At 49.6% G+C, this 16,095-nt stretch overlaps 2 protein-coding genes across 2 annotated transcripts in view; one reads left to right on the top strand and one right to left on the bottom strand.

Moving 5' to 3' along the window:
* The window catches only part of SLA (Src like adaptor), an 84,825-nt gene extending 79,013 nt beyond the window's left edge, over positions 1-5,812 (bottom strand). Inside the window, exon 1 of the mRNA XM_057532443.1 lies at positions 5,669-5,812. The gene's annotated coding sequence lies outside the window, so the exon portion shown is untranslated. The remainder of the gene's footprint in view (positions 1-5,668) is intronic.
* The window catches only part of TG (thyroglobulin), a 244,560-nt gene extending 231,263 nt beyond the window's left edge, over positions 1-13,297 (top strand). Inside the window, exons 46-48 of the mRNA XM_057532421.1 lie at positions 10,679-10,813; positions 11,971-12,161; positions 13,061-13,297. Coding sequence (XP_057388404.1) covers positions 10,679-10,813; positions 11,971-12,161; positions 13,061-13,179 — 445 coding nt within the window. The 3' untranslated portion in view covers positions 13,180-13,297. The remainder of the gene's footprint in view (positions 1-10,678; positions 10,814-11,970; positions 12,162-13,060) is intronic.
* Positions 13,298-16,095: the final 2,798 nt, after the last annotated feature.

The following is a 16,095-nucleotide window of genomic DNA, read 5'->3' as shown; positions in this document are numbered from 1 at the left end:
ATGTCCCACAGGGCTGCTGGAAGGGTTCAGGGGTGCAGTGTCTGCATCTAGGGGGTGTGTGTAGGTGTGTGTATGTGTTTGTACACAGCACAATGCCTGGCAGCTTTGCTCACCAAGACTATTGACACGAGGACAAAGCTTAGCAGCTTTCTTTTGCTCAGTTCTGCTCACTGGGGAGATTTTGAGCCAGTTTCCTCCATGGCTCCCATCTATAGCCCGCTGTTTCATGAAGAGGGATTTTCAGTGATGACTGTAATCCAGGGTTGCTCAATTTGGACACTGCTGACCTTTCAGGCTGGATAACTCTTTGCCGTGGAGGGCTGTTCTGTGTGTTCTGTGCTGTTTAGCAGCATTCCTGGCCTCCACCCACTCAATACCAGAAGCACCTTCCCAGTTGTGACAATTGAAAATGTCTCCGGGCAAGGCCACTGTCCCTTGGGGCCCAAAATGGTCCTCTGTTGGTAAGCACTCCCTTAAAATGGGAGTTATCACTAACACCACCTGGAGAGAAGGTGTGACCCCTTTCCCAGATCTTATCCCTGAATCAACACGAGATCCCCCCACCACGAGATACCGTCCCTGGTCCCACAGACCCTCGGACAGACCACAGCGCACCACAAAGCGGAGCATCTGGCTCTTCTGTTACAGAGCTCACCTGGAAGGCCGGCAGGCTCTCTCCCATGGTCACACCAGGCAGGACCCTGGCCTGCTGTCCGCTCCTAGGTCTGAGGCCGTGGGCGTCCTCTCTCCTGCCCAGCTGTGTCTAGGCGCCACCTCCCACGCTCTGCTGGGACTCTTCCCTCCCTGCCAGCCCCAGCATCGCCATCTTGTCGATTACAGTTGTCTTTCTCTCTAACCAGCTCCTCCCAAAGGGCACTCTCGCCCAAGTGTCTTCCTAGGAGGGACCCCCATTGTGTACTCTGCCACTCACGAGCCACGGGCTCCAAGACCCTGTGGCCAGCCCAGGTTTGGGGGATCCCCCTCCAGCACACCTCCAGGAGCCAGGCCCCAGCAAGTGTAGGAGGGAGCACTGATGTATTCTCTGGTGTTGCCGGTCCTTAGGGGGCTTATCCTGGCTCCGTCTCTCACTTTGAGCCTCTGGCAAGTGACGACCTTTCTGAGCTTTGGTTTCCTCATCCATGGGTGGAGCTGATAATAGTACACTTATAGGAGTGTGTCGGGATCAGATAAGACAAAACATGCAAACGGCCTAGCTAGCTGGCTGGCATAAAGTTGGCACTCAGTAGGTGCTACTAATACTGCTGAATGTATTATGCTGGGAGAACCCACGTTGGAATGAACAAGATCCAGGGAGAAAGCAAGCACGGAAGAAGTGGTTTTTGTGTACTAGCTCCTGAAAGAGTTGCAGAGGGGAGATGGGGGCCCATCATCTTAAGATTCCTGGGGGTGGCACCGGTTCATCGTGTCCCTTGGAAATTCACCTCGGGGCTGTGTGTGAGCCATCATGCTTGAATTATGTGCTGTGTTCAGGTCCTTATTCCAAAGTCCTTCGTCCGCAGAGTCCTGAGCTGTCATTCCCACGCCTCAGCGGTGCAGAGGCATTTTAGAGAGATGAGACTTGACTTTGAATGGGCAGTGGGGTAGGGCTCTTGGGATTAAACACCTACGCAGGCTCCATGTAGGATGTTGGACGATTCTTTAATTTTGGGAAAAGCCGTTCAGTGTAGTGAAAGAACACATCCTTGGAGGTTAAACCAACTAGGGTGTTAATCCCATTTCTTCCATTTGTTAGCTGTCTGTGTTTGAGCAAGTTCCTTCACCTTAGTTTCCTCACCTAGAAAACAGGTGTAGTTACATCTACTTCACAGTGTGAAGATTCAAATCAATGTACATTAAATACTTGGCATGTTGTAGATGGCCAATATTTGGGTTATTTTCCTTTTAGGAAAACTAAGCTTCTGAGAAGAAAAATGATCAGAATGACTAAAGAGGCAGTAATGTTCCTCCTTCACAAGTTGTCCCAACCCTGGAAAAACAAAGGCATCAATTCCAGACTCAAGATATTTTGCACACCACTGCATTGGCATTCTAGATGTTTCTGTGCATTCCAGGGGCCTTTAACATTCCAGATTCAAAATATTGTGTTTTTAGTTGACTGTCTTGGTGAATTAGTTGGAATTAGCAAACCAAAGCAACTATTAAGTGGTTGAATTCTTGAACTGGGTCCATTGGCCTGGCTACATCCTGTGTGATTAACAAGATTATTTCCCAGTAAAGATGGAAGTAAATCATTTTCTGAGACTGAAGCCAAATTCATGATGTATAAGGGCTTGTGCTATATATCCTCTTCAACACTGATTCGACAAATAATTACTGTCTTCTATGCCCCAGATTCTCTGAGATGGAGATCCTAGAGATGGAGCAGCTGGTAAGACAGAGAAGGGCTACCATCTTGAGACTAACACTGTAGTCAGGGGGTGGGCTGATGAGGGTCTAGGGCTAGGGGGCAAAGAACAGACAATACGCAAATAAATATGTAGAGTAAATTCAGATAACTGCCCTAGGAAGGAGAAAGGGAAAGGGATTGACATGTTTGAGGATAAAGAAGGACAGAGAGCTGGAGTTTATTGAAGAGGAGGAGAATAGTTGGAGATATGGGGAAAAAAGACAGGGTCTTGCAGTTCACATAAGAGTTTGTAAGCTGTGGCAAGCAAAGAGATAGTATTTTATCTGAGTATGATGGAAAGTCATTGGAGATTTTTAAGACAGGTTATATAGAATGCACCTTGGTCTTTTCTCTCACACTCATAACACAACTCACTAAAAACCAGATTTTTAATTGAATGTAGAATAGAAACCCTGTTATCCAACATGATGGTCATTTAATCAAAAAAATCAAAGTGGGAACTTATGACTAATGAATATGCCTTAAACATTTAATTTTCACTCTATGCGTACAAGCGTGCATTTACTTGCCATTCTTCTCGTGCAGGGTCAAAAGTTTGAGTAGGAAAATGTGGTTTGGAGTTCTCCCTTTGAAATTTGTGCAAACCCATAACCATAATGCAAGCTCTATGATGTCCACTTTTGGTTTCTTGAAAGTGGGGCATCCACGTGATATGTAATGCATTTAATTAAGCTCTATGCTTACAAGGAGAACTAACTGGCACAGAGAGCTCAGTGATGAACACAGTTGGCTCTTGGTAAACATCTAACTTCCTGGTGAGAGTAGATGTGTTGGACCAGGAAAGTTCAGCCTTTTCTGAGCAACAGTTGTTACATCTCATATAGAGAATAAAATGTCCAGGTTAATCCAGCAAGTCCGCTGAAAGCTTCGCCTGATTTGCCAAACCATATATCATCCAGCTGTGCTGGGCTTTAGGGAGTTATGGAAATATTGCAAGTATTTCATCTGGGGCCGGGGATGGGATTGTATTATTTAAAGTATTGCGTAGCGAATCTCTTTGTAAAACACAAGCCAAAGCATATAATTACTTCTTGATTAATTCCTAAGCAGCATCTGAACTTCTGCATATTAGATTCGCCCAAAGAGAAGTACGCTGGTAAACTCCTGTTTGTAAGTTATTTAACAATCCCTCAAAAAAAAAAAAAAAGAAAAAATCCTGGGAAGCAGAAGGGCTTTTATTCCTCCGTGTTCCCTAATTTCTTTTGGAGGAAGTTATCTAGAGATGCTGGCTAAAGATAAAAAAAAAAAAGGAGTATATTTTATGGGGATGAGGTCAACAAACCTCCTCTTTCAGACAGAACAACAAGGATGGAAATCTCTGGGACAGCAGACTCTCAAATCAATCCAGTGAGGTGGGGTGGAGCAATGGGCCCCAGCCAACAGCCTCTTCAACCCCTGGAAGGTGAACATGGGGCTGGTTTCTGTCAAGAAAGATCCTACCCAGTCCCTCTCCTCACCCTGCTCCCCAGCTCAGGTCACTGTGTCAGCAGGGCCCAGGGTCAAGTGCGTTCCTCTGGGGACACCATCTCAGTCGTGCTCCCTAACGAGCCCCAGTGTCCATGCATGATGCCTCTCATACTGGAAGCAGAGCTCAGGTCAGGAGCTTGTACATGAATAGTCTCTGAAAGGTGGCTTTGGCTTTTGACTTGCTGGAATGCAGACTGAGCCGCCCTGCACATTCACACCAGCAGACTTAAGATGAGCGGGATGCCTGACAGGTAAGGTCGGGGGACAATCTGTAAAAAGAACCAAACTTCTATCTCTCCTGGATAATTGCAGCCACCCTGTGATTTCTCACCTGGATAATTGCAGCCACCCTGTGATTTCTCAGTTCTAAGCTTTCTTCCCAGCCCACTCCAGCAATCGTTCCAAAAGAGATGCAGCTTGTGACTGGCTTGTGTAGAAACCGCCAATGTCCTCTATCCCTTAAGATGTGGCCCTCAGTTCCTCTGGCCTCAGTTCTCATGCCTTTCACAGGACCGGAACCTAAAGACCTTAGCGAGCATGCACTTGAGTGGTTCCGAAACTTTTGATTTTCCTGGATCAGGAAAAACTCCAATTTCATTTTTCAGCGTGATGCACTTCTCACAATACACGAGGCCCAGAGCACTGGAGACTCCGTCACCTGCCGCCATAGCTCCCCGTTCTGCCTCCACCCCTCTGTGCCAGGCCACACCTCCCACCCCATCCTCCGTACGGAGCGCAGAACCCGTCTGTGATTCACACACCCCGAGTCTCTGCCCGGACACCCGTCCACACTTCACCCACTCCTAGAGACCTCCACTCACCTTTCAAGGCACACATCAACCATAATTTCTCCTTTCTGACTTTCTACAAACTCCTCTCCATTCCCTTGCCTGAAACAAGTAGTATTGCTTTTCTCTCTCTTATTATGAAGTTTGTAAGCAATTCTATCATTTGATATCTATTTATCTATCATGCAACCCACAGAATTTTATTTTTTTAATGTTGGCTTCTTTGCATTTCCTGTTAGACTGTGAGCTCCCTGATGGAGGGCAGACTTATTCCTCTTTTCCCCAGCACCTATTCAGAGCACGGTGCACAGTAGGCATTTGGCAAATATGACTCAGGTACAGTCCTGCCCTGACAGGCAGTGTTTTGCCACTGTCCTCACTGAACGGTATTCACATCCTGAAACCGAAGCACACGCTCAGTTATCCCCCGGGCTCTGTGGCTGCTCAGTTCTTCCCGCTCTCCGGCTAAATGTACCGTCACCAGCACCAGCAACAGTAGCTCTTGCTTGGATGGCAATTTGTAGTTTTTAGAGAGATTTCCATCCACCATCAGTCTGTGAGCATCTGGTGATACCACGGGGGAGGCTGAACAGGGATGATCAGCCCCATTTCACAGGTAGAGCAGCCGAGAGTCAGTGGTGGAAGTGGGGTTTGAGCCAAGCTCACCCAGCCTGGGCAGGGAGCTTTCCTAGACCCCACGTCCACATGGGACGATGGGAAGATCCAGACCTGGTCTGAGATAGGATGAGTGACTATCAGGTTAGGGAAGGATGATGGGAAGATTATTATCAAAGACAGCAAATGACACCGAAAAGCTAAATAAAAGCAGTGTGACCATATACCCACATGAGTGCCACAAGTCTGGGCATATGACGTATCAGTGATCAAATCCAGCACAGAGCCAAGAAGCCAGATCAATAGGCATGAACTGTCTGCCTCAACCTGCAGCGCTGCAGCCATTCAGCTAGCGAGTTTCTCCTTTTACCTCGTCAGTCCCTGGAGTGTCCTTCTGTGTCTCCCTCTGCTGATGCCGAATCCAAATCCCTCTTCTTCCTCCAGAGGGTCAGGGACTCTCAGCCCAGACTCACTGAGGCCTTGGTGCTCCGATCCCGTATGCCCTCTTCCAAGGCTCCCACTGCCTGCCCCTCCTCCAGATGTCTGCCTTCAGCAGCTTGAAATAACTCTAGCATCCTGATAAAGATCAGCCCTGCTAAGGAAAAAACAAAGCAGCAGTCCTCATACACAACAAGCTCTCAAATTAAACAGATCAGATGGGCTGCAAGGCCAGGCCTTTCCCCAAAGCAGTGCTCTGTAAACTTTGGGTGGTGGGCTGGAGCCAGCTTGTGTATGCTCACAGGAGCCGGTGTGCACATCTTTCCCCAACTTCATGTTCTATGACGTCACTTTGGTAGTTTAGCATTGTCTATGGTGGGAGACTGTGGAAATTGGCAAAAGCCAATCATTAAGCGTTTACCATCACACCATCGGCACAGATCTTCTTGAGAATGTGATGAAAACTATGAAGCTTCTCCCAAGAAAGATGCACATACACAGTGTCACAGCATGTTACACCTAATTTCAGGGAACTTGTGGTCCTCTGAAACCCTATAATGGACCCTCAAGTTAAAGACCCTTATTCCTAAGCTTTCTGATGGTTCTTATGGGGAAAAGAAAATAGGAATGAACATTGGAGCCAGATACTGAGCAAGAGATTTGAAAAATTTTGTTGCTAAACCTCATTCAATGTTTGGAAGCATGATTGTGTCACCATTTTACAGATGAGGAGAGTGAGGCTCAGAGAGGTTATACACCTTCTCCAGGATTTCACAGCTTTACGTGATCGAGCCAAGATTTGAACTCTGTTCACTGCACCATTTGGAATGCAGCTTTCTTTGGAAGAACCAGTGGAAAAGGCCACTGTGGAAGGCAGGATATGGCCCCTCCAAATGTCCACATCTGAATCCCACCCTACCTGTGAATATGTCACCTTACGTAGCAAAGGGTCTTGGCAGACAGGATTAAGATTAAGGACCTTGACATGGGAGATGATTCAGGATTACCCAGGTGGGCCTGATCTAACGACACGAGTTCCCCAAAGCAGGAGAGGGGCCAGAGGAGTGGGTCAGAGAGATGGGAAGAGAGAAGGTCTCCACTGACTGTTGGTGGCTTTGAGGATAGAGAAAGAGGACCATGAACTATGGCCTCTGGGAATGGCCTTCAGTTTACAGCCCGCGACAGAACGGGAACCTGGGTCCCTCCCCTCGGGGATCTGAATTCTGTCACACCCCCGAAGAGCAGGAAACATTCTCCCGCAGCCACTCCCAAAGGAATGAAGCCCGCTGACCGCTTGATTTTGGCCCAGTGAGACCCATGCTGGACCTTTGAACTCCAGAGCCTGTGAGATAGTACGTGTGTGTTATAGTACATGTGTGTTGTTTTAAGCCCCTCAGTTTGTGGCATTTCTTAGGGGGCAGCAGTAGGAAAGGAATAGAGTCACTTTCTCTGCAGGGCTTTCCGAGACGTTTCCCTTCCACACACTGTAGGGGAGGAGAGGTTTGGGGGGTCGGGGCAGCGGGGAGAGGGGCCGACCCCTGCGACTCCGGGCTCCCCTGGTTCCTACGCAGCCACTGAGACGCACAGACCTCAGCCAGCGCAGTGGTGGTAGTGGTGCCGGTGGACGACCCCATGCAACAAGGCCAAGAGCACAGCGGGCCTTGGAATCCAGCCCTGGTCCTGGCATCGCCGCGGAGTTTCAGGGCCTTGGGAGGAAAATGGCCTCTGGGAGCCTCAGTTTCCTCCAGTGTAAAACTCCATGAATCATTCCAATACCACCTACTCACGGGGCCCTTGAGACAATCAAGGTGACAGTGATTTGTGAATTACCAAGCGTGGGTATTAGTGAGAGATTTTTTATCACCCTTCTTACAATGTCTATCTTCCTGGCATGTTTTTGTCCTGTGTTCCTTTTCCTTTTATGGATCTTAAAACACCACTGAGAATTTGGGGCATTAATACCCAAATTAATGGGTATTTGGTCCTCAGCGCTGCACCCGCAGAGGTAGAGTAGACAGAGACAGTGTTTGGGGTCTGGGAAACAGCTTCCGATCCTGGCTCTCCCATGTCACTTCACGTCTCTGAGCCTTGGGTCATTGCCTGGAAACAAGGCAGATGAAACACTTTACTTCCTGGCTGGTCCTGAAAGTTGCTGATCAAACACCAGCCACTCAGGCGCTCAGGAAACAGCAGCTCTGAACAGGCGCTCGGGAGGGCTGGCCGCTGAGCAGGCCAGCTTGGCGGCCGCAGACTCTGGGCTCTTGTCTGAGCTTGACCAGAGCTGGACAAAGGACTTGGCTCTTCGGGTCCCAGGACCTATAAGTTCTGATGCCACTGCCTCGTCCTGCTTCCTGCTCAGGAATGAAATAAAGCTTACAGCTGCTCTAAGAGGGTCGGGGTACCTGACAGCAGTTGCAAAGAGACATCACCCTTTGGGGCTGTTATTCTCTCCATCCTGACCGAGTGCTGTTCGTCCTGTGTGGCTCACACTGTCTCGTGTTCCTTCTATGATGCCTTCCAGTGGAGGTGCCCGATATTCACACATAATAACCATAATCACAGTAGTTCCTGGCATTTGTGAAACACTTGTTTTAATAGCTTCCACGTGCAATGGCTGCTCTGGTCTGTATCTCACAATGTAGAAACTAAGCCTCAGAGAATTCATCCAAAGTCATCCAATGACTCATCCAAAGTTACACGGGTGACAAGTGACAGAGCGGGGTCTCAGCTGAGTGACTCAGTGGTGTGTCGTTTCTTCTGTGCCCTGATACTAGTCACATGTACACCTGCTGATAATTCTTATGATGAAAGGAGGAGTTCCAGCTCTCGAGCCCCTCAGAAGTCCCCAGGCTGGGCCAGGTGCCTGGCTTCCAGCTCCAGCCCCGCGCCGGTGGGTCACCTCAGTTCCCAACATGAGCAGGCAAGGGATAGCAGAGAAGGCCCCCTCTTGGCTTGAAATGTTCCCCTTCACATCCCTAATCTTGAGGGCCCCCTTTCCCGTCTCTGGGGTCATCACAGTGAGTCACCCTGAGCCAGCGTCACACTGTCTATTCACACAACTTTGCATCTTGATTTAGAGTCGTTTAGCCTCTGTACAGATTGCCTTTACCTAGGATCCACCTGGTCTGAGCCTTTTCCCAGGACATCTGTCCAATGGGTATATCTGCCCATTACAGCAGCGTGGATGAGAATCACTGATCGCCTGGCCAGAGACGCTGCTGATACCTTACAGATGGTTGATTACATCCGGAAGTATTTAGAATGATGGATGAGAAAGAAGTGGGCCAGGCTTTTAAGTACCTACTGCATACACCATCTTATTTCCAGCTTCACAACAACCCTGTGCAGTAGGTATTTTATACCCATTCCGTAGATGACGAAGCAGGGAATCAGGGAGGTCAAGTAATTTTCGAGAAGTCATGCAGCTTGAAATTGGAGGAGCCACGACCCGGGGATGGTGCCCCTGGGCCCCTCCAGGCCTTTGCTTAGCATCACGGTCCCTAGCAACGTTCCTGACCCGACTCTGCTGCTCAAGTTACAGCGTGTCTCTGCGTAAGTCAGGAAACCTCTCTGAACTTTGTCTTCCTCGTCTGTAAGATTAGAGATTGGCTCTTGTGATAAATTAGGCCAATTACAAGGTCAGAGAACACAGTCACCACACAAGATCGTGCTCATTTCTAACGCCAAGTGCAATTCGGGGGGGTTCCTCAAATCACCCTCTGGTCTGATAATTCACTAGAAAGACTCACAGACCTCACGGAAAGCTGCTGTACTCGTGGTTGAGGTCGTCACAGGGAAAGGATGCAGATTAAGATCAGACAAAGGAAGAGCGACATAGCGGCGGGCCTGGAGGGTTTCCACTCACGAGCTCCGCTGTCCTCTCCCCATGGAATCAGGAGGGGTCACCCTCTGGGCATTGACGTATGACGACGCACACACAGTGGTGCCGGCCAGGGAGGCTCCCCCAGACTTGGTGTTCAGAGGTTTGATTGGGACCCCGTTACATAGGCATGATTAGCTGCCTGTGCGGTTGGTGTCAGCCTCCAGGTTGACTGTTACCATGTGACCCAAAGCCCCCCACCCTAAGTCACGTGGTTGGTCTTTGGCATGGCCGGCCCCTGCGCTGAGACTGCTGAGTGAGGCCACATTTACAGAAGGTCCAGCGTGGCCAGCCGCTGCCCTAAACAAAGACACTCGTATCAGGTATGACATGGATTACCTCCCAGACACCAGAGGGCAAAGGCCTGACTTCTCCTTGGGAAAAGCCAGATTCTCTACTACACAGCTGTAAAGTCCCTCCAGCTTTTCTCCCGGTGCTCACTCCCATGGCCCCCTGTACCACTGGACTGGTCACCCCAGTGCCAACTCAGTCCATTTAAACCACTCATCTGGCTTCCAAATCTTTATTCCCCCCTGTCTGCTGCATATTAGATATCCAGTTCAGCACAGCATATATATTATTGACCAGCTATGTGCCAGGCACTGTGTTAGAGTTGGTTCCATGGATGAATAGCAACCTTGAAGAGCTGGAAAGTATAAGCCATCTGTGAACAAGGACTAGCACAGAGAAGGGGTTGAAATGCAGCCTGTTTTGAACAAACAAATGTTCAATTGATACTCTAAGTATCATGGTTGGAATGTGGTCAAGAGAACATTCTCTTGGAAAATTGCTTACAAACTTACAGATGTTTCCAGGGAGTTAAGTGCTCAGCATTGGGTACACTTTAACCTATAGATTTGCCATGGATCTGCCCCAGTGGGGCCATTGGACTAATGGCCAAGCAGAATCTCTACTAAACTAAGCACCAAACAGTAATCCTAAACATAAAGAGAGAAAAATCTTCACTGGGCAAAGAATATTGGGTTTTGGCTCATTTGGTTCTTCCAGCAGTTTATTATTCCTTTAACTTTTGCTCCTTCTTCTTTCCATGTGTTTTCCCAGCTTGGAATTGCTGGCAGATGTTCGATATGCCTTTGGGCTTCCCTTCTACCCTGCCTACGAGGGGCAGTTTACTCTGGAGGAGAAAAGCCTTTCCCTGAAAATCATGCAGTATTTTTCCAACTTCATCCGATCCGGGTGAGTGGACCACGTGTGCCTGGAGGCTGTCCTGTGCATTCCCTCCCCTCATTCTGAACTCAAAGGCCACACTTTGCGTTGATGGACTCACCCTTTCCTCCCTACCACTGGTCTCCCCGGCTCAGCCTCCCCTTCTAGCCAAAATGACCTTTGCATAGATGAGTCTCGGCAAAGAAACATCCCAGTCATACACTCCCTTGTTCAGCCACATTTGATGGCTCTAGATCAGACTTCTCACCCTCGGCACTGTTGACCCAGGGCTGGATAAGTCTTTGCGTGGGACCGTCCTGTGCATTGTAGGCTATTTAGCAGTATCTCTGGCCTCTGCCCATGAGATGCTGGGAGCACCTCACCCCTGTACCAGTTGTGAGAACAGAAATATTTCAGATATTGCCAAGTGGCCCCTGGAAGGCAAAATCACCCCAAGTTGAGAACCACTGTCTTAGATGATCAAATGAAGTTACGACACTCGAGACCCTTCCTTGTCTACCTCTGGCCTCCCCACACACCTCTATTCTAGCCCAGCTAGCATACTCACCCTTCCCACTTCCAGAACTGGTTCCTGCTCTCCTTTCCACCCTGTGGTTTACCGGTCTCCCTTTACACCAGACGAGCAGTGCTCACCTAGCACGGCGCTCAGCCCCCTGGAAACTTCAAAGGGAAGTTGACCTTCAGAAGGAAGGTGGCCAACAGGTTTGCCCAGCTCCTGGCCCATCTTCCTGCACAGGCCTTGGGCAAACAAAGGCATTCCAGACACTGGCTGTGGTGTCCAGATAAAGGACACCAGGACTGAGAGAGACACGGTGACCTCTTGAGCATTCAGAGAGTCAGGAGGGCAGCACTAGGTCCTGAGTAACACTGCTGGGTCACGAACTCACATCTTTCTTCTTCCAGAAATGGCCTAAGAGCGATGAGTTAGGGCATCTGCATTTGTTAGGGCATTTGTTGTGTGTAATGCAGCTGTTAAGAGCACAGCCCTGGAGCCAGATAGGGCGGGTTCAACTCCTGCTCTGACACCTAAAGATGTGTGACATGGTCCTCAGAGACCATGAGCAAGTGGGAAGTGGTCCCAGGTGATGAAAGGAGAGAGCAGTTTCCCTCATGGGGAACTTTCTTTCCTCATGGGGAACTTTCTTTCTTTCTTCTCATTTCCCCAGAAATCCCAACTACCCGCATGAGTTCTCCAGGAAAGTGCCTGGATTTGCATCCCCCTGGCCTGACTTTGTCCCCCGTGATGGCGCAGAGAGCTACAAGGAGTTCAGTGTCCTGCTCCCCAATCGACAGGGCCTGAAAAAGGCCGACTGTTCCTTCTGGTCCAAGTACATCCAGTCTCTAAAGGCCTCAGCAGGTAGGGATCCAGGGCCACTGGGTTACTGGGATGCCATTGGCATTGCCCTTTCCTGTGAGGAACTCACAGTCTGCGGGGGTGGGGGGGGCTCCTCTTTGTCAAGGGCCTCCTGTTCTGATGGGAGATGGGAGGGGCACAGGGAGAAGACATTGGGGGGCCCGGGGTGGGGAGGGTTGGGTGGGTTCAGTAGGGAACCAATGGCAGCATTGGTGTGGGGAAAGAAGGCAGGGTCTTGAACCTCATGCCTGCTGCCCTTGGCAACTTGGACGAAACATCTTGGAGAGGGATTCCTAGCCAGGGGAGAAATGGGTATTTCACTGCTTCCTGTTGAAGAGAACTTCCTGTTGCAAAAGTGCTGAGAGGAAGTGAATCATAATGAGGGCACTGGGAATATAGAGATCAATGCAGTGCCCTAAGAAGCTTCCAGAAGAGTGGGGGAGTGAGTGACAGAACCCAGCGAATGTCCTTCAGCGTTTTGGGTGCCATGATGGAAGTCTACCCCCAAGCTAGTGAGACCCCAAAGGAGGGAGGACTCACATCTCCCCGGAAGGCTTCCTGGGGGAGGTGGTGCAGGGCTGAGGTTTTCAGCGTGACAGGAGCTCTTCACGTGGGGGGGGGAAGAGTGGAGCATTCAGCAGGGAAGTGACCTTGCCCAGCATACATTTTAGACTCTCAACTCTGCTTTTATCTTCTCAGTGGATGAACCCAAGTCCATTGTACCCTTAGCATGTCCCTAGAGCCAGGAGGTAAGTCTGGTGCCCCACCCCAGAAATGTCCCTCTGTAGGGCATTAGTAGGGAACTCCCATCAGAGGCTGGGGTCTCTTTGGGCCAAAGGGAAAGAGACGAGGGAAGATAAGTCCTGAGCCAGGTTAGACCAGCCTTGCTTCTCCTGTTTCAGATGAAGCTGAAGATGGGCCGTCAGCAGGGAGTGAAGAGGAGGACCAGCCGTTTGGCTCTGGGCTGACAGAAGACCTCCTGGGTCTCCCAGAATTTGGCTCCAAGACCTACAGCAAGTGACCAGCCCCCGAGATCCACCCCCCACCCAACCCTGCCAGCCTCACCCCAGCTGCCACCCTGGACACCTTATTCTCCAACTTAGCCACTAACTTTCAATAAAGTGTCTACATGCAGAGAAGCATCGGTGACTCAGATTTGTTAATTCAAGAAAATCCCTGGGAGACGCCAAACTATGTCTTAATAATCCTCCAGAGGTTTGAATCCCAGGCTGCTGTTTCCTTCCAATAAATGCTGATGGAGTATCCTCTGTGCACCAGGCCCTGCTGGGTGCTGGGGAGGCAAGGACCCTGCCCTCTAGAAGGAGAGAGAGGCAGGTAAACAGTGAGCCAGGGAATGGGGATCCATCAAGGGCAGGCCCCAGAGTGACACAGCCTCACCTGTGTGTTAGAAAGAGTTCTCTTGTGAAGGTTCCAGAATGGAGGTAGGAGACCAACTCGGGCTGGGACAATTTTCTGAGTGAGAAACAGTGTGGTCTGGAAGGAGGCAGTGAGGGCAGAGATGGAGGGGAGGTCCAGATTCATGGACTCTTCAGGAAGTAGAATTGACCTGGTTGGGTGTGAGAGGGCGGAGGTGCAAGGATGCAGAATTATCGCCCCAGCTTTTGGTTGATTTGCATTCCCAGATAAGCACCTGATCTTATCATTCACCTCCTGAGGGACACATTTATGAAGGCAAATCTTCTGTTTAAAACTTCTTTCTTCCCCACCCCTACCCCCATTATACATACACACAATTAACCCAAAGTCAAAGCAGGTGGAGCCGCTTAACAGTCTGTCATTTACATGGCATGTCATAAAATGTGTTCACACGTCATTGCATTTGAACTCAGACCAAAGTCAGTGAATATTCATATGTTGGGACTATCACCCCCATTTTGCAGATAGGGAAGGCGGAGCTCAGAAAGCCTTATGTTATGCCTAAATTCACACAGGGGCGAAGTGGAGGATCAGAGTTCAACTCAGGTCTCCTGCCTTCTCTGTTTCCTCACTCTTCCTGGACTTCACATAAATCTATAGCCACATCATGTGTCCTGTAAAACCTATTTATATCACTGAAAACCCCAGGTAACCTCTAACCTACATTATAGGCTTTTTTTGTTCCATTTAGGTAAACAAAAACCCAACTACAATGCCTTAACTAAAGAATACTCCCAGAGGCAAATGGTCCCAAGGTTGATCAGTGGCTCAGTGATGCCATCAAGGACACAGACACTCTGTAACCTTCCTCTTTGCTATCTTCAGCACATGGATGATGGCTCACTTCACTAACACAATATAGCTGCCACAGCTCCAGACATCACATCCCCTCCTGACAGCATCCCATGTTGGAAGCAAGCAGAGCAGGGTACCAAGGGCCTTGCCTTCAAGTGCCTCTTTCTTTTCTTGGAGGAAAATCTTTCCCAGTAATTTCTAGCCGATTTCCCTTTGCATCTCATTGGCCAGAATGGAATTGTGTCCCCACTTTTAGACCAATCACTGACAGTGGTGAATGGGCTTACCATGATCTGATGAGACCGGGCATGACTTATTCCCTAGAGTAGGAGATATTGCTGTCCCAACAAAGCTGGGTGAAGTTAGCAGAGATGAACGGAGACAGTTGTTAGGTAGGTAGCTGTCATTCTGCCACATAATCAATCTTTGCTCCCAAGACCAGGAGAGTTGGTCCCTCCCACCCATCCTTGGGGCCATTCTTGTTTGGCCTGGAGTTGGAGTTGGCCTGCAGCACCTCTACCTCTTCAGTCCAGAGTGGGCTGTAAAATCAGGTGAGCATGAGTGCCCCCGTGTCAGAGGCCATGACGCTAGTGCTTCCTGGTACTTTTCATACAGGATCAGGCTCTGGGGCCTGGGGACTCAGACGGGGGGCAGGGGACACAGCGCCGAGAGGCAGTGCTCTGCCTTCCCAGGCCTGTTTGGCTCTTTTCGGGGATCCAGAGGTGGAGGTGGATGAGATCTCTCTTTGTTTCCTGTGGCTGCCATAACACGTTACCATAAAGGGTGAGGAGAGTGGTCTTAAGACAACAGTAATGAATGGTCTCAGTTCTGGAAGCCAGAATCCAACATGAAGATGTTGGCAGAGCCAGTGTCTCTAAGGCTCTGAGGGAGAATCCATTTCACGCCCCTCCCTCAGCTTCTGGTGGCTGCTGGTGACCCGTGGGGTCCCACCAATCTCTCCTCCATCTTCTCACGGACTTCTCTGTATGTGTCAAATCTGCCTCTCCTGTCTCTTACAAGGACACCCTACATCCAAAATGATCTCACCTTGAAATCCGTAATTACAACTGCAAAGACCATATTTCCAAATAAATTTATATCCACAGGTACTTGGATGAAGACTTGGACCTGTCTTTTGGGGGGACACAATTCAACTCACTGCAGGATTCAAGACCTGGGGGGCCTGACACTGTGTCAGGGAGGGATGGGAGGGAGGCTGATGCCCGGGTGGCCCACCCAGGACTGCTCTGGGAGAGCCTTGAGCTCAGATTCCCGCCAGGGGAGAGAGAGGAAGTGGCCAGCGTGGACTTTGGGGTGAGGCTTCACGCGTCCAGAAGGCCCTGCTGGCACTGCTCTCCCCACAGCCCGGCCCTGACAAAACCAATAGCAGCATCACCGTTTTCTGAGGTCTCACACCCTGTGCCAAGTTTTGTCCTATAAGCACTGTCTCATTTTTCTCCCCCAAATGAAATCCTGTTCTTGTGTTGCCATCAGGAAATGGGTGCTTGAAATTCTACCCCTGAACCTTTGTTCCCTTGGTTTCAACTACAGTCTGTCTCCAGTTAAAGTACCAATTCCCTCTGGAAGAAATGAAGGCTTCTCCTCTACCAGCACCTAGTGGGGGCTTTGAAATAAGATAGGCCTGAGTGCAGTGCCTGCTTCTTCAGGTGTTCACAGTAGGGCGGTGACTTGGAGTAATTCCTTG

The sequence above is a fragment of the Balaenoptera acutorostrata genome, chromosome 17 (assembly GCF_949987535.1).
Source record: "Balaenoptera acutorostrata chromosome 17, mBalAcu1.1, whole genome shotgun sequence".
NCBI classification, from domain to species: Eukaryota; Metazoa; Chordata; class Mammalia; order Artiodactyla; family Balaenopteridae; genus Balaenoptera; species Balaenoptera acutorostrata.
Note: the sequence above shows the minus strand (reverse complement) of the source record. Positions and strands in the feature narration are given on the sequence as shown.